The sequence below is a fragment of the Coptis chinensis genome, chromosome 8 (genome assembly GCF_015680905.1).
Source record: "Coptis chinensis isolate HL-2020 chromosome 8, ASM1568090v1, whole genome shotgun sequence".
Classification (NCBI taxonomy): domain Eukaryota; kingdom Viridiplantae; phylum Streptophyta; class Magnoliopsida; order Ranunculales; family Ranunculaceae; genus Coptis; species Coptis chinensis.
This window is the reverse complement of record NC_141463.1, coordinates 53719998-53739163: the sequence shown is the minus strand read 5'-3', so window position 1 is coordinate 53739163 and position 19166 is coordinate 53719998. Positions and strand designations below refer to the sequence as shown.

The 19166-nt window shown below is 38.2% G+C and overlaps 1 protein-coding gene and 2 pseudogenes across 6 annotated transcripts; 1 reads left to right on the top strand and 2 right to left on the bottom strand.

Annotated features, from left to right (window-relative positions):
• Positions 1 to 16922, top strand: LOC147481941 (uncharacterized). 5 transcript variants are annotated; one of them, XM_086577598.1, is made up of 4 exons: positions 1 to 531; positions 13088 to 13252; positions 16408 to 16457; positions 16723 to 16922. In XM_086577598.1, exons 1-4 carry the CDS (start codon positions 421 to 423, stop codon positions 16787 to 16789), a joined length of 393 nt encoding a protein of 130 aa, XP_086433724.1. In that variant the 5' UTR covers positions 1 to 420; the 3' UTR covers positions 16790 to 16922. The 5 variants fall into 5 exon arrangements, 1 of the variants encoding a protein (XP_086433724.1); XR_015204689.1 differs by lacking the exon at positions 16408 to 16457 and having other exon boundaries at positions 1 to 815; XR_015204687.1 differs by having other exon boundaries at positions 1 to 815; positions 16408 to 16922.
• LOC147481943 (uncharacterized) lies at positions 1683 to 6455 on the bottom strand (annotated as a pseudogene). The gene is made up of 8 exons (XR_015203912.1): positions 6183 to 6455; positions 5978 to 6092; positions 5872 to 5900; positions 3770 to 4869; positions 3720 to 3726; positions 3465 to 3679; positions 3241 to 3359; positions 1683 to 3129 (listed from the first exon to the last, which is right to left on the bottom strand). The product of XR_015203912.1 is annotated as an uncharacterized LOC147481943 (transcript).
• On the bottom strand, positions 10594 to 12261 carry LOC147481942 (K(+) efflux antiporter 4 pseudogene; annotated as a pseudogene).
• Positions 16923 to 19166: the final 2244 nt, after the last annotated feature.

Sequence of the window (19166 nt, the reverse complement as noted above, 5' to 3'; positions counted from 1 at the left end):
AACTTGGTTGGTTTCTGTCTGTCTGTCCTCTTCTTCTCTCTTATTTTTTTTTTTTTGCCCAAATATCTTTCTCCTTCACCCATCTCTCTCTCTCTCCCCCCGCATCACCCAACTCTCTCTCTCCGCCGCAGCTCTGCTCACTCCCTACTGCCACGCAGTATACTAGTTATCTGAGTGACTGGTCCACTCTTTTGTGTAAAAAAAAAGATTAGGGGGTTTAGGGTTTAGTGAAGAAGTCTTGCTCGCTCATGGTCACCTCGGAAAACTCGAAATGTTTGAAAGTGACGATCACTTTAGCAGTTGCAGCTATTTCAGATTTTTCTTTTTTTTTTCTCGAAATTTCTTCAGCTCATAAGCCTCATATGGTTATGTAGCACTAAAATAAAATAATATATATATTGGTGGAAATCATTGCAGTTTATGTTTACTGCAATGCTTCTGGAATTAAAGGTGAAGGATCTGGAGATATCTCTCAAGGCTTCTATTGCTAAATGTACTGCTGAAAGGAAAGGTAGAACTAGAGCCCAGCAGGTATATTTTCTTGTTTTTTCAATTTTCATTATTATGAGTATGATAGAGGTGGGGATTGTCAGGTAAATGTATGTACCCCAAAGTTGAAATCGTTCAAGTTTGTAGGCCCGTGTTTTGCGCATGTTTGGCTGGAGAATACTCCTTGTTTAGTTAGTGCTGACCTTGATGTGTATCAAATTAAGTATTATGGGATTGATAAAGATCTTTATCTTGAACGTTTGGTGAGAATTATGACTGGGATGGCATATCTCAAAGCTGTAACTATGTCCGGTTCACTTCTAATGGTACGCAATTTGACCATAGTCTTTTGTTTTTAACATTTACTTGAATATTTGGCTTATGCACTTAATTACGAGATCAAATTAGTTAGGCGGAACACCAGAATTTTTTACCACTGTATGAAGTAGGACTTGCCTTTTGCTCAACCCGTAATTGAGATTAGTGTTTTCTAAGGAATTAATTGAGCGTGCTTCTATGGGATATTCAGAAGTCTTAGTCTCAATATCCTCAACTGGAAGGTCATCAGTATTAAACTTAAGTCAGTTGTACAAGATAAGAATAAACTTAAGTCAGCTGTACAAGATAAGAATGATTATTAGAGGTAGGAAGTGGGTCTTCTTCGTTGCTGGTCCAATCATTATCCAAACATATAGTATCCGCCTTGTATGTGTGTATGAACCCAATTCATACCCCTTAACCTCCCATGTCTCTCTCCTCGGTCTCTCCTCTCTTTTTCCCTTCTCCTCACACCTTCTTTTCTCTTATTTTTTCCTTTTCTTCCTCTCCTTCCTCTTTTCTCTAGGTCAAAGTCACTGGGCCTCTCTCATCTTTGGGCCCATCCCTTTGGCCCAATACCATACGAGGCCCACTTGTCCCTCTCTCGCTCTTACCTGTGATGTTCGTGGTCATGAATATGGCTCACACAGATGCCCCCTCTCGGGTCCATCAATGAAGACAGCAGACCCGAAAAGACTTTGACATGTAGAGCCCCAAAACTCAAACAAATATACCAAGGCGTGACCTTTTCGGAAAAATTTCGACGTCTGCCTCACCCTCGTATTTTCAACATTTCATAAACATAATAACCTGTCATAACCTGAAAATTTAATAAGGATACAGCCAAACCACATATAAAACCTCATATCTCAGTTGTAAACTCAACTACTAAATATGTACTAGTTCGTAGAACCTGGGCAGTTAAATCGCTACTCGGTGGAGGTGCGAGTAGCGAGTAGGTTTACTTGGTCGGGGATTAATCGGGATTACTCGGGCGATTTTTTAAACTGCTACTCGGTCGCTACTCGGTAGAGGAGCGAGTAGCGAGTAGGTCTACTCGGTCGGGAATTAATCGGGATTACTCGGGTGATTTTTTAAAACACTATTTTTCTTTACAAATACATGTTACATATAAATTAACATTGAAATACCAATATGGTAACTGGTAATTGACCACTAGAATTTATATAAAATTTTGTGAACTTGTGCAGCCAATATGGGATGAAGGAGAAGAAGGGTCAAATGAATTCTATGGTAACAGGCTAACAGCAACTTGTGCACCCAATATGGGATGAAGCAAAAGGGTCAAATGAATTCTATAGTAGCAGCAGTCTTAGAAACAAAGAAACGGAGCATAGACTGCTACAAGTCTACAACTATCAGAGTATCAGTTAGATATTTGTAAATTGTAGGCTTATAAGTCGTAACTTCAAACAACTTATCAGAGTATCAGTTATATATACAACTACAACTTATTGATATTGAAATTGTAAGTTGCTACAAGTCTACAACTATCAGAGTATCAGTTATATATACACAATAGAGCCTATTGAAGTTGTAAGTTGCTACAAGTCTACAACTATCAGAGTATCAGTTATATATACACAATGGAGCCTGACAACCATTTAGCATCTCTAACAACCAAATCCAATTAAGCAGAATATAACAAAAGTGCACGTCATAAAACAAATTAGCAGAATATATGCCAATAATCCCAATATCAGATAAAAAATGCTTAAAAGCACTTGAGCAATTCTCCGTAGTACTAACAGAGTAGTAGACTAAATTACTGATAGAGTAATAGTTCAAACTTCAAACAAAGAGAATATGTTAACAACAAAAACTCAAAATGCCAGCAAAAACGTCCATGACTAATGACTACTAATCATCTCCAACTTCAATATCAATATCGTCATCACTTCCATTGACATCATCGTCATCTCGATTTTCTTCACCTTGCTCTCCACCTCTTGTGTGGGCCTCAAAGTCCACCTCATCTTCTTCATCATCGGCTTCATCACGAATTGTAATCGAGTTTCTGGTTCTATTCCTTGTACTTGGCCACACATCAATATCGGCTCCCCTCGCTGCTCGAACCTGCTCCCAAGTAAGGTCATCACCTTCCACCACAAAGTCTTCAAGCTACGTCTCGCTCGTTATGATCCAATCATCATTTTCATCAATTTCCTTCAAAAGAATAGGATCACTATCACTGTCGGCCAATCTTTATTTGAATCGCTTCTCTAGCATTCGATTGTATTGAATGTAAACAAGATCATTCAATTTTGATTGAAGAAGGCAATTCCTCTTCTTTGAATGTAACTGAAATTGAAATGAGAGAGGAAAGAAAGAAAACATATTAAAAATAATTACATAGTGATAGAGATAACCACTATATAACTAAAGTAGTTTTGGACACTCTAATGTACTTACATTATCAAAGGCACTCCAGTTGCGTTCACATGGTGATGCACTACATGTTTGCAATAAAACTTTAACTGCAAATTTTTCGAGGCTAGGAGCATCACTCCCATATTGCAACCACCATTCGTCTATATTTAACATATTATGATGAATTGACGATGTTAAAGTTAATACTTGAAAAGATACAATAAAAAAACTACTAAATAAAATTATTATGTCAAATGAAAGCTTACGAGGTTGCATAGTTGCTTTTCGACTTATGGCGGACTTTATTCCAAATGTCCCCTCTGCATCTCTATAAAGTTTCGGTTCATCCATTGCGACATCCGACTTCGGTTCGGGTATAAGCACCACCATAGCTTTAAAAAGACCCGTCTTAACTACACTGTTTATCTCCATCAGAGCTTTAGTTTCTTTGAAATAGATTGATGGATTTAGATAAAACCGGCTTCATACCAAAATGTTTGGAGTTAGTACTTAATATATACCTCAAGGCTCAAGCTGACATCTATGTAAAAAAAACTTTAGAAGTTGTTACCTGCATGCAATGGACGATGGAGTTGATATTCCCACCTCCTGTCAATAATGGTCTTCACCTTCGTCGATGTCCTTATGTCCGACCCCAAGTTCTTTTCAATTTGCCCCTCTGCCCTCTTCATAGCCTCATATAAATAGCCCATACATGGCTTCTCTTCTCTATCCACCATTCTCAAAACATCCACCAATGGGGCCATCACTTGACAAGAGTAATAAACATTATCCTAGAAAAACTCCTTTGCAACTATTCTTTCAACTCTCTTTCCATCGGATTTTTTTGCAAAATCACTATTTCTCCAATATTCAGAAACAAACAACACCTGCAAGTGGTGCCTATTCTCCCACATACTCCGCAATGTGTAAAATTGAGTAGCAAACCTAGTCACGCAAGATCTGTGTAACTTTCTACCTCCAGTCAACTTCCGCAACCAAGCTAACACTCTCCCATGGTTATAGAGATAAACCACCACTACTTTAGCTTCAGATAATACAGACTTTATTTTAGGCAATGCGGTCTTCTCTCCACTCCCAAAATCTTGAAGCATCAAATTAATGCAATGCGCTGCACAAGGAGTCCAAAACATCGAGCCATGCTCTTCTTCCAACATTGCTCCCGCCAATTTATAGTTTGATCCATTGTCGGTCACAAACTATTGAAAAAAGAAATACATCATTAAATTGATAAATGGATTTTTAGTAACTTGTTTTGTACAATGTACACAACTAGTCAACTGCACACAAACGTCTAAGTAGCTTACCGAAACAATGTTCTCAGCCCCGACTTCGACAATCACTTCATTAATCATTCTCACAATATAGATTACTTCCTTAACTTCTTCTGATGCATCAATTGACTTCAAGAAAATTGTGCCCTTTCGGACAACTCACCATAAAATTGATCAAACATCTACCTTTTCCATCGGTCCAAAAGTCAGACATAAGTGAGCATCCATATAGCTGCCAGTGCGGTCTAAAAGAATTAACAAATTCTTTTGTCTCCGCATACACCTCCTTCAGCAAAGTCACCCGCAAATTATGATAGCTAGGCGGGGGTAGGGGTGATAATTTGGCCCTCAGGCCCTCAACCCGGCCCGACCCGGCCCTCAAAAATGCGCATCAAAACCCTCAAAAGTTGGCCCTCACAGATTTGAGGGGCGGGCTGGCCCGGCCCTCATGCTTGTTAGGGGCGGGCTAGGGTCCTCATGCTTGTTAGGGGCGGGCTAGGGTCTAGGTTCTGGAGCATAGGCCCGGCCCGCATTTGGCCCTTCCAAGCCCTCACTTGGCCCTCAGTATTTTTTTTCCGATAAAATATATTTTATTTTTTTACATTATATATGTAGGGTACCACAATTATCCCTATTTGAACTAAATATTTTCACTACAAATGATGTTTAATAATAGTAGTTTACCACATATCATATGAGGTATTTTGTCATTTGAGTAAAAGAGGTCAAATATAAAAAGAAAAGTGAATTATGATTATTTTGTGTAAACCCAAAATAGAGGTGATAATTTATGTATTATACTATATATTTGTGTAAACCCTAAAAGAAAACCATATTTTCTTGTTATTTTACATTATATTTATGTATTATACTATAATTATCTAAATTGTATAAAAAAAATTATTAAATTAGTTTTCAATAGGGGATAAATTATAACATAATATAATATATGCACTTTTGTAATTGATTTAATGATATGTATATAAGTCATACATAAAGCAAATCCAACCTAACAACATAGTTAAGTATTAAAAATGTAGATATTTTAAGAATATCATCTCTTCCACCATCTCTATCTATTTTTTTCTAAAGATATAAGAATTAGTTTTGTATATTTATTATATACAAAAAAAAATTAAAAAAAAAAAAAAAAAAAAAAAATTAAAAAAAAAAATAGTAAACTAGTGAAGTATAATTAGGCCGGGGCCCGACCGCCCTCATTTGGCCCTCAAAATGAGGGCCGAGGGGGTTAAGGGCTTGAGTTTTCATGCTTTCGACCCTACTCGACCCGGCCCTCAATATCAAATAGGGGCGGGCTGACCCGGCCCTCAATCATGAGGGCTTTTATGGTTTGAGGGGCGGGCTAGCCCGGCCCGGCCCTTTTATCACCCCTAGGCGGGGGCATAGCTGTAAGGGAATAATAATAATAATATAAGCACAATATTTCAAAATAACAAAATATTTTTAAATTCTAAATAAGTTACCTCTTCCATATTCTCCAATAGCATGAATCATTTTTGTGAAGCTTGGTGGGCGTACTGTATTGAAAGGTAATCCAACTTCGTATGCCCACTTTGCTATACATAGCCATGCTTTTTTCTTCAAAACTTACTTCTGAGGGTTGTTTTTATCCAAAGTAGATTGCTTCATATTGTCGGTTGTCAATAATTGATCAAGAGGACCTCTAACATTGTCAATGGCTTTTCTTCTACCAATGGAAATACCTTGGTTTCTATTACCACCACCACTACTACAAATATCTTGTTCTTCTACTACATCATCATCTTCATCTTGTCTCTGAAGAAGGTCATGTACTCTAGCCTTATCAAGCTTCTTCTTTTTTACTTCCCGTAATGTTGCATTGACTTTATGTTGAATCTCTATGGTCACCTTTGGACATGACGTCACATTCCCTTTCTTATGAACTAGATGTTCCTTCAACCGATTTATCCTTCCAGACATCCTTTTATCACACAATGTACACCAAACAAAATTTTTGTTATTTGGGTCCCTACACTCACCCCATTCCCATGCCATATCATCCGACTTCCTCTTCATTGAGGTGGTTGTGGCAGCAGTTGTTGTGGCACTTTCATGGAACGGGCTCATTCAAGCTCTCGAAGACGACATCTCTAAATTTCAGAAAAAAAAAATCAAAGGAATAAATTAGTTAATATATCACAGACTCACAGTAGATACTCGAAGCTCTATTTTTGTTCACATATCACAGACTCACAGTTAAGTAGTTAACATATCACAGACTCACAGTGGTCAAACACTCGAAGCTCTATTTTTGTTCGAAGCTCTTTGATTTCATTTTTAATTAATTTGACTGAGCCAAATTATGACCACAGCTGCAATTAATCTGACTGAGCCAAATTAATCTGACTAGCTCTATATCTAAACACAGTCCAAACTGTCCAACCCATTTTCAACAGTCCAACAGCTCTATATCAACAATTTCTTATTACATTAGCACAGGTTACAAAAAACTGAAAAAAGGGACGTGAGAAGGGAAGAGAAGACAAGGGACGTGATGACTGAAAAGAACATGAGAAGTGAGAAGTGAGGAGGAGGAGAACTTGAGAAGTGAAGAGAAGAAGAAAAAAAAAATGGAGAAGAAGAACTGCTGGAGAAGACGACGTACCTGGAGAAGACGAACTGGTGGAGTAATGGAGAAGATGACGAACTGCTGGAGAACTCAAATTTTTGATTTCCCGCAGCCTTAAAGTTTTTGTTTTGCAGTTTTGGACCCTTTTTTTTCTGTTTCGCGGGCTTAAAAAAAAGCCCGATTTCTCACTATTAACTCACCCGGGCCCGATTACTTAAAAAATGAAATATCGGCCGATTTCTCAGCGATTTCTCGTCCCCGATCACTCATGGGGAGTAATGGGATGACCGGATCGGCTAGGCACCGAGTAGGGAGTACTCGGCGATTTTATAGCACATCGTAGAATTAGCTACTTAACCATCTCGACCAACGCCAGTTAAGTTAAGTAACCAATCCTCGAATAAGTCGAAACTATAAATATACAAACAACCTTCCAAAAACCATAATATAAACTTATATAATGCAACTAACATATGTACCTCTCCACGTCATCAAAACAATCTCAACAAAACAGTCTAACCCTACATGTTCCAAATACACCCATAAACAAAGGATGAATAAATGCCAGATCACTGGAGTACCAAACTAGTATCTACTAAGCCAACTAAATAAATAAAGATATCTCTAATATGGCACCCGGGTGGATGCAAATATGACTAGAAATAATGACACCCATAGCGATAAATATTTAACTTATAGCACCACTCACTCTCTCTTTACAATTCCCGCATCTGCCTATTTGTAACCAAATGGCATACGTAGGGCCCAATATTAAACATATCCCCCAGATCACACCAAGCACGCTCTGACATATGTATATGGTTGGGAAATAAAACAACAATCCACATCATAAACATAACACTCTACGAGGTGGGTATCTACGTAGGGAAGCCACCCGGCACCGATGCTTCCCTTTCAGGGATCAAGCTATAGATAGTTCTTCCATCTCGTACTAATATACCAGGCTACCAAACTCAAAATATACTTGGTCCCATACGTATTCAACGCCACGAATAAAATTTAACAGTAGTTATGCACAAACTAAAACCCTTGCTATAAAAGCTATAAACAACGAGCTATAAACTCCTGTACATACCACACCATTAGAATATGAAACAGGATGATTAATAAACCGAAATAAACAACCCATCACCTATACTAGCTCCGTCCTTTGGGCGGCAGTAGTAGGTATAGAGGGTCGTGATACTTGCCAATGTTTTTGAGTGAAGGATCAAGGAGGAGCGGACTGCCCTTGTCAGGATCAATGCTGAGAATATCACACTGACTGCTCCCTAGATTGCGAAGCTTGTTAAAGGTCTCGGAGGAAACACCGGCGTATGCTCAGGACTGCAAATCCGGAACCCAACCTGACACAAAGAACCGTTGCCTTGGAGATGTTGGGGGCAACTTAGTTTGCCCCCAGTTGAATTCGGACCTCATTATCCACGAAGGGCTCATCCCCCCTACTTTGGAGATGTTGGGGGCAGCTCAGTTTGCCCCCAAGTTGACTATGGAGATGTTGGGGTTAGCTCAGTTTGCCCTCAAGTTGACTATGGAGATGTTGGGGGCAGCTCAGTTTGCCCCCAAGTTAAATTTGGACCTCATCGTCCGCAGAGGGCTCATCCCCCCCCACTACCATGGAGATGTTGGGGGGCGGCTCAGTTTGCCCAGACAACTCAACTTGCCCCCAAGTTGACTATGGAGATGTTGGGGGCAGCTCAGTTTGCCCCCAAGTTGAATTCAGACTTCATCGTCCACGGAGGGCTCATCCTCCCCGCTGCCATGGAGATGTTGGGGGCGGCTCAATTTGCCCGAGCAACTCAGCTTGCCCCCAAGTTGATTATGGAAATGTTGGGGCCAACTTGGTTTTCCCGAACAACTCAACTTTCCCCCAAATTAACTATGGAGATGTTGGGGGCAACTCAGTTTACCCCCAAGTTGAATTCGGACCTCATCGTCCACGGAGGGCTCACCTGCATACTGCCTGCCATGGAGATGTTGGGGGCGGCTCAGTTTGTTCGGGCAACTCAGCTTACCCCCAAGTTGATTCCGCGGAGGGCTCATCTCCCGCGCTCGTTCGGATAGCGCATCCAGGAATAGCTCTGTCAGTTCAATCTCAACTCCGCTCCGCAGTACTGCGAGTCTTTCTCTTTCTCAGAAATCTACTGCGGTGTATGTCTTACCACTTTTTTTGTAATCATTTTACCATTCGTATTCGGACGCTCGAAGTTGTTGATCTCCGTCCCAATTTATTGATCTCATCCTTTCTCTACCTCGAACTTCCTTGCCGTCGATGTTGTCGAACACTCTTGCTCAAGCTCTAAAATTGATTAAAAAGTACTCTGGTTGAAGGTTGAATGTATGATAGGATGCCGGCACTGGGCTCGTAGCCGCGGATCTGCGGATGGAACTATTGACCGCGGTGGTGTTCCATTCTGTTTGATAGCGCGAAACATATCCAGCTACCCCAAATTCTATATTTACATGTGGGTCTGCAGATGGCTCCTCCCATCCGCCGAGTCATCCACCCTGCAAGCTCAGCTAAACTCGAGACACACAACTTACTGCATCATTGTCTTCCTTTGTCGACCACCACCACAACAATGGACCGCATCCAAATTCACAGAGAACCAGTCGTTCACACCCCTCGTATCCACCATCAAACTGACTTCCGTATAATGGTCGATATTCAAAGATACAAGACTGTGATAACGTGTAGCACCCAAGGAAAATCAAATCTAATTATATTATTTAAAAGAAAGTTGAACTGAACAAAAGAAAGAGCCCACACCGAAAGAGAAAATAAATTTCAAAGCCACAGTGACATTATTTTCCACATAATTTGTCGGAAGGTGCTACTCTATATCAGCCGCATCCAGCTATCCGACTCAGCTTCAATGGGATATGAACGCAGAAAGATATCTCCAGTTCACAGATAACCCCCTTGTTTGGCCAGCATCTTTAATAGTCACCAATGAGAGTATATGAAACAGAATGTTCTGCGGCAATTCACTACAAGCATCCCCCGTGATGAGCAATTAACCTCACAGGCACAACAACAATTAATCTCGTTTCGTCTTCATCAATCACCTAATAACAGTCCACCTTTAACGCAACCTGCACTCCCAAGCTACAAGTAGACAGAAAGCCACTGTTGCCAATTGATAAAGTTCATTGCTCTGTGAAGATAGGTTAATCATCAGCCTGAGAAACCAAGGTACACAAGTACGAGATAAAATCGACAGGATGGCCAGAAATGAAAGCAATACAACCAACGACTTAGGCTGAGTCCAATGGCTCCCTATTCCTTTAAAAGTAGTATTAAAGTCAATAAAAAGTAAATTTAAAAGTCAAAACAAAATATATTTTACTTCTCTATCATTATTTTTAAAATATATCTGAAAGGATTCTACTATCATCTATTTTTTACTACATATATATAGTAAAATAGAGAAGAATCTTTCAGATATATAAAGGAAATTAATGATAGAGAGTAAAATCTGTTGACTTTAGCTCTATTTTTAAAGGGATAGAGAGTCATTGGACTCAGCCTTAGTCATTGATACAACTCCTTGAAGAACCCCAGAAGTCCCACCCAAAACTGGAAGCAGTGCAAACAGCAAACCTACAGCACAATCCTGGAGAATAAGGGTTCCAACTGTGACTTGTCCATGAAGGGCATTAATGCTATTTTTTTTCATTAAAAACTTTAAAACCACAGCTGTTGATGACATGGACAACAGTACACCAACAAACACCCCTTCCGAAGGTTTACCACCACACAACGAGGCTGTAATGCCGCATAAACACATAAATAGAAAGATCTGGAGTAAGCCTCCTAGAACAGCAACTGCTCGAACTACTTGAAGCTTTGTCGCAGAAAACTCCAAGACCAACGCCAAAAGCAGGAAAATAACTTCAAACTGAGCAACAGTTTCAACTTGAACCATTTCACTGACAAAGCTCAAGCCACCTCGTCCGATTATAGATCCTTCTAGCAAATATCCAGTAATCACCGGTTGTCCTCAAGTCCAACTTCTGCTCAATTCTCATTATCCAAATTGAAGACATCGTGTAGTTTAAACGACTTCTCCTTGTCCTTGGTTTCATTTTTCTTGAGCTTAACTCTGGCAACAGTTTCCAGAACTGCCTGTTGATCAGCAACACTATTATTGAAACTTCCAGAATCAGATTCTCCATTCTGTTCATTTGCAGGAAACTCTTTTTCCAAAGCACGATCAATCATGTCAGCCAAACTGTCTTCTTTTGGATCACTATTACTACTGCTACTACTATTTGTCACGTTCCTCTTTTCTATCTGATCCTCTTTTCTCTAGGTCAAAGCCACTGGGCCTCTCTTATTTTTGGGCCCATTCTTTTGGCCCAATACCATACAAGGCCCACTTGTCCCTCTTTTGCTCCTCTTACCTGTGATGTTCGTGATCATAAATATGGCTCACACAATGTGGCTTCCCCTTAATCTATACACTATGAGCTAACATGAGGCCTAAATCCGTATTGCAAATGATTAATTGAATGTTGATTATGTTATCCATATCGGGATGATTAATTGAATGATAAAAATTAGAACTCTACTTAAGTATTAATAAAGAATAATTGGAGTACCCTGAGCTGGGAATTCCTCCCCAAAAAGATAGTGTAGCAGAAGATTTAGAAATGTTTGTGGAATATTTAGTATAACTAGATAGTATGACATACATACAAAAGATGAAGTCTATCGTATCCTGAATGAGCTTATGCCATGTTTCCATCGTCATAAAGTAAGCTAACCATATATACACTTGAGGTATCTACATATATAGAACTATATGAGTTAAGAAACAGACCTGCAACAAAATCTGTTAACTATGTAGAGTCTTAAACTTGCCCTTACTCAACACTTAAGTTGCTGTATCCTCCATAAAAGGTGTGTAATTCCAAAATTCCTCATGTTTGAAAAGGTTGTACTCAAGATATCCGAGAATAAGTTAAGGATTTCCACACAACACTCTATGCAACTATCTTGCAAAATCCATTGGAGAACTAGAATAGGGCTGTTTGTCCCACCACTGGAGTGAAAATATTGCTTTGCTGCACTAGGTGGAGTCTCCACGTCGACCGTTTCTTTGAAGCCCTGTATGGAGTCACAATTTCCATTTAGCGCTAGCTAAAAAGAACTCAGCAGTCAGGTGGAGCAATCCCTTTAAGCAGTTAATCCCTCGTTATTAGGGGATTTAATCAGATTATGCAACATATATGTAGATATTTATGTGGCACAACTCCTAAGTAAAACTCGAAATAATTAAAACATAATATTCCTTAATGGTATTCTTAATAACTACATCAGTAGTGATTAACTTAGAATTTGGTTAAAGACAGTGTAAATTTTTACATTTATTTAACTTTCGGTCTCGTTTATTAAGGTTTCCTTATAAGTTGGGGCTTTGGGCTAACCTAAGTTACATTGATACGGATAGGTGTGTCCGTATCCGACACGGATATATAGTGTCTGACACGGCGAAATATTAAAATTTGAGGTAAATCATATACAATATATATGTGTCTGACACGGACATGTGGATAAGTATTCGACACGGATTTTTTTTTTCAAAATATGGTGTGTCAATGTAACAGAGGGACTAACTGTACCAACTGTCTCATTTCCAGGCTAACTGGACCTTCCCACCATAAATCTCCCTAAACAAAAGTCCGGGAATCAAAATCAACAGTGTGGGAATAAATTTCTTCTCCAAACATACTTTTAAACCTTAAAGCTAACTGCACACAACAAGGTTTCCTTCTCGAAAATGCGTGTACATGTGCTTTGCAAGTCTTTTTTTTTCCTCTTGTTTCTTTTTTGCATGTTATTAAAACTTGTAGCTTGTTTCTAGTTCCAAATTTCACTTTCTCATTCATTGTAGAGTAGAACGTAGATTTTGTATGTGTGACTCTAAATTTTGTTTTTTCCCTTTCATGTGTAAAGACCTTAACAAAGCTTCCTATATTGGGGTGGATTGGCTTTATTTTCCGTAATGTGAAGTATGTGGAGCTGACAAATCAATGGGACGGTGAAACTTGCATCTGTGCAATAGCTAATATCCTGGAGAGGTTGCCTCATATTGAAGCTCTTGCATTAGAGAGAAATAAGGTACTCTAGAGTCTAGACTCTTAACACACTATTCTTCAAAGATCTTGTCTATATCCTTGACACCTTACTTTGACTCAACGTGTTTTGGAACGCCACATACTTTCATAAGGTAGTCATTAAGCATTTGGGATTTTTGCCAGTACATGTAACAATTACCTTAACCTGCATAGTTATGGCATCATAAGGTCCATGAGCATGCATTAATTTTGCATATTTGTTTGAATTAAAACTGTATATTTAATAAAAAAGGATACATGTGCAAACTTCTTGATGGAACAGCCACAGCTCATTACGTCCTAGGGTCCACTTACAGTGCAGTACAGGCATGCATATGTTTATATATTAAAAGATTCAGAGAGATTTCAATACTTGTTCTTTGGTTTCCACGAGTATCGAGTATATTATGTCGAGTATCGAGTATAAGAGATGAGCAAACACATGTTGGGGTATATGTACAATTTCATTAGCGAAAGACAATCTATCTTCTGTGAATATTAAAAATCAAGTTCGTATTCGTTTCAAAGTAAATGAAAATTCACCATCGAGTGGAAGATTAATAGGAAGATCTCTGCATGCTTAAGAATGTTGTGGATGCCTGTGAACAACGACAGTATTTGAAAGAGCGAAGAGCACAGTGGCTTTCTCTAAATGTTTATTGCTGAAAGGAAGTCTTGTATGTTATTTTTTTTTATTGAAAGAGTTATTAGTTAGTTTGAATTGGACATATTATTGTTTTGGCCTAACATTTTTATAAAAAAATATGGAAATAGAAAGGCTCTAAAGCCTCTGCCCTGAAGATACTGTAAGACATACGCCTTAACTCAAGTGTAAGCTTTGTACTCAAAGGAATGGACGACTAAACGCTTTTCTTTTAACGCCTGGGCACTCAAAATCCCAGCTCTTATTGAAACTCTGACAAACCAGTTATAATAAGTCAGTGTTTACTGCCTTACACTCGAATAATTGTGCTTAGATGTTCTCTCTTGCCACTGTTAGTTATTTCTTATGGTTCAGATCGTTGCTTGTGTGACTTGAGTAGATTCTGATGATTCACGAACTTTCTTTCATTAACAACGTGATAGGGAAATGAAGGAGAGATTTCAATCTACACAAGGGGAAAAGGGGGTGGGTAGGGGAATGTGGAACCCTCTTTAACTTAAAACCATCGCATGACAGTGTAAGGCACTATTAGGAAAACATTAAGCAGTCAATCTATTGAATTGCGTCAGTTCATGCTTATTGTCTAGAGTTCTATCACAAAGATTTTCATAATCGTAATTACTAACTAATCACGTCGTTTAATTGTTGTGGTAGGGTTTAACTTTTGCATATGCCCTTTATTCTGAAGTTTTTATCGTTGTCTCATTGAAAGGTTCACTTTTGTTTTTTATCAGAAATTGAGTTGGGGAGAAGGGGGTGGGGGGAATGTGGAAGCCTCTTTAACTTAAAACCATCACATGACAGTGCAAGGCAGTATTAGGGAAACGTTAAGCAGTCAATCTATTGAATTGCGTCAGTCTATGTTTATTGTCTACAGTTCTATCGTAAAGATTTCATAATCGTAATTACTAACTAATCACGTCGTTTAATAGTTGTGTAGGTTTTTTTTTTTTTTTTTTTTTTGTGGCCCTTTATTCTGAAGTTCTTATCGTTGTCTCATTGAATGGTTGGGGGAAGAGGAAGTTGACAGTTTAGCATGTGATTTGACTATATTTGTAAGCTTAGAGGTGGGTGATTGTAAGCCAGATGTCTAGATCCTGTTATTGCAACCTCTGGCCCTAGCCTGCTTCAATTCTTTTCAGCATATAAAATTAAGACCATTTGGACCGTCTCCCAAGCCTAGTGCTTTGGGCAACTGGGATCATAAAAAAAACTATTTCAACCCATAAGGAAGAGTTATGTGATTCTAATGTATTTTAATTTTTTTATAAATGCGTATTATTGCAAATACTCTCTTAATTGATATCATCTTGTTGGGGTTCTTGTACAGAATCGGTCATTTCCTATTTAATTACATTTTTCAAAAAGTATGTGATATTGCTTTCCACTATTTGTAGACATAAGTCATCCCTTCATTGGGAGTTACTTAAATGAATAAGTTAAATCGAAAAATGGTTTTATATATTCCTGTGTAATGATTATATATTTTCATTTATAGTAATATCATTCTGGTCATTCCAGAAATTTTTTAGCACTTTTAATAGATAATGCATGACCTTATGATATTAGTAGCATTTGTAGCATGCTGAGTGCAATTGTGCTTTAAGATTCATTAGACTCATTGACTGCAGCTTCTTTTGATTTTATAATGTATCAAAATTTTATTTTAAATTGTCAAGTGAATGTTACTCAGGAATGAGGGGATAGATTTAGTGTTGAAGTGTAACCATAATTGAGAGAGAAGCTGAATAGTCTATGAGATGTCATTCTTTGAAAGGTAGATTTGGAAGATGATCCCTAGTACAATACATGTGGCGGCATTTTGAAGGGGTGGTGCCACCTATTGATGAGGTGCTCCTGTCTATCAATACCTTGACGGTTGTTGGTTTTTATATTTAAATAAGTAATTGGATGATTCCTAATCGATATGGGACTAAACGCTCGGCACAACTTCACCCTTAGTGCCTTTCCAGCATACCACTGGGGCAAATCCCAGGGGTATCACAATGTATGTCAGACCGTTAGTTGGAGGCTATAATGGTTTCTTAACCCGCAAATAACTGGGTTTCTTAACGCATAATAACTAAATGATTTAATGTAGCCCGTAAGTAGTTGGGCTCCTAGAAAGGACTAGGTTTCTTTCCCCACAAGTTTCCTAGTGTGTTTGTGCTCTCTCTATGACTAGAAGGTTGTTTAATGTATTCTTGTATCTCTCTATGCTGCATCATCTTTATCCTCATTCTCTGTTCTTTCTCTTTAATAAGGCATAATGTTTGGATATCAGAATTGTTGTTTTTATCCTAGTGAACTAAATCGGTGGTTTAACCATTACTTTAACTGTTTAACAAACTATTCCGTGTTAACAGCAGTCACTTCTTAAAGGTTGCATTACCCCTATTCTTGACAATTCGTTCTAAAAGTAATCTGATACTTATGCCCTATTCATTGTGTTTTTTTTTATTGCATGACCTAGTATAATTATGTTTTCCTTACAGCTTATCCAGTGGCTTCATATTACCTCCATCATGATTCATGAAGTTAAATGGTGAGCTTTAGATGCTAAATCATATCTATATAAGTTGACATTAGAGGTGTAAGAATTTTGTGTTCAACATGTGATTGTCGTATGCTTCAGGATCCTGAAAATACTGGGAGTGAAATCTGGTTTTAGAGTGCATGTTTTAAGAAGTTATTCATCACTGTGAATTATATTCATGTTGGTAGATTTTGTCAGACCCATAATTTTTATGAATAAAATCCCATCTTAGTAGCAAAGTTATCATTACTCTTTTTTTTACTTTTCTATATAGGAAATGTGGTTGGGTTCAACAAACAATGCAGAAGCCTTGCCATCTGAGTGCCTATTTGATTGTTTGAAGACAATTGAGATCAGGAATCCCCTATGTCTTTTTTATTTAAGAGGGCCGTAGCATTGTAGAAAGTTATTATCACAACTGGGCAGCTGTCAATAGAGAGAATGAACAAGCTGAATGAATTCAGTGAGACTATTAGAATTACCTCGTGCTTCTTCGAGTATCTTGATAGATTCACGAGAAATGTATGAACCCAATTCGTACCTTTTAATCTTACATGTCTCAACTCTTCGGTTTGATGCGGAAGATGAGAAATAATCATGATTTGAATTGATCATCTGAACCTATGTGGGTTGCCTACTTACCTCCTTACTGGGGGATCAAGTTGCTCTGTAGTTCTTCTTTTCTCCTCTCTCCATCTCTCATTTTCTTGTTTGTGGAATAGCCTCATCTTTTTTCTCCTCTCTTTCCAACCATATTTTTTATGGGCTTTATACCTTTCCCTAAATCTTTTCCTAACCTTTGATCCTTCTTTTCCATCTCATGGTCCAAAGTTATCCACTTGTCTCTCTCTACCCTTTTGAGTTAAGTTCCCGTGCTCCCATCCCATACTATTGTTAATGTTTTAGACCTCTTATGCATGTGATGTCACTGGTCATAAATATGGCTACTATAAGAATTCTGAAGCATTTTAGCTATTGAACTAGAGATTCTTGGTCTAGGCTTCTAGCAGACTTAAAATCTAGTTTCATAATCAATGAAAAGCTTATGATTTGCTAATTGCCGTTGTTACAAACATGTCGATTTGGGGTTTAATATTTCTCACATTGACATATACACTGATTCTGAAGAGTGAAGTGTCAACTCAGAACAAAGCTTGAAGTTCAAATGTCATTCCATTCTTGATCCGCTTTCTTAATAGCACCAAACAAACGCACACAGACACGAGTAGTCCCTGTCCAGTGTTCTAAAAAATGGCGTAGGTGGCCGTCTAGGCGGTGCCTAGCCGTACTGTATTTCATTCTAATCAGTTGATAAAACGGACCGTTTAATTGGGCCTAGGCGGCGGATTAATCGGCCTAGGCAGGGCTGGATGGTTTAGAAGGTCCAGTTTGTTTTTTTGGCCTAATTTGTTACAAGCCCAATTAAATTTAAAAAGCCCAATAGGGCTTAGAAACAAACAGGCATTTGCCTCCTTCTCACTCACCAACAATAGGGCTCAACGGTTCTGCCCAATCTCTTCTTCAACAAACCTCTCGTCCTCTCCTGCTCTCTCTCACTCACCAGCTAGACTCTATGTATTTCAGTGGGAGTTAGTGTGTGTTTTGTGAATACAGACGAGGCATTCATGTGGAATTCAATTGGCAAAAGGAAAATATTGATTTCATTAAAAGTAGTTCAGCCCATTGCAATCAATTCATGCAGTTTACAATACAATACAATTACATAAAAACAATCACTTCAACCAAGAGAAACAGATGAAAGAAAGAAGAAATTCGGTGACCCATTTTTCCATTTCGTTTCGCCTTTTCAATTCCAACAACTTTGATATCAAGCTAAGTCTTGCCACGTATCAAATAACATGTTCTATCCAGAGAAAAAAAAATTATACATATATATTTCAATAATTATACAATATATATATGGTGGGCTTTGGTCTTGAGCACCTAGCGCTCCCCTACCGTCCGACTACCGCCTAGCGCTCCCCTACCGTCCGACTACCGCCTAGCGTTTTTTAGAACATTGTCTCTGTCAATATTTTAAACTGACTGAATTTGGGCATATGGTGGGCTTTGGTCTTAAGCTTAAATACCCAATGTTATATCAGAGAGTAACTCTAGAGAACAAATCGGGGGGAAAAGTAACTCGAGAGGACACTTTTTTTTTGTAATCACTCATAAGGACCGGGTAGATGAAAGGTCAAGTATGCCCTTGATGCGAAATTAAAAATAGCTCGGGTAGATGAAATGTCAAGTATACCCCTGGTATGAAATAATAAACTGCCCGGCCCAACCAAAATGACCCAGTGTATATAGTATGAACAATAATTGTTCATACCTATTTGGGGTATGAACAATCACTGTTCATACCTCAACATAATGTATGATCAGTAAAAACACCTATTAGAGTATGAATAATTATTGTTTATACCTCAACATAAGCTATGAATCATTGTTCATACCTATTTGGGGTATGAACAATTACCTAAACATAATGTATGATCAATAAGAACACTTATTGGAGTATGAACAATATTTGGGGTATGAACAATAATTGTTCATATATGAAAAATAATTATTGTTCATACTGATTTGGGGTATGAACAATCAATGTTCATACTTCAATATAATGTATGATCAATAAGAACACTTATTGGAGTATGAACAATTATTGTTCATAAAGTATGAACAATGATTGTTCTTATTGTTGATATCTATTTG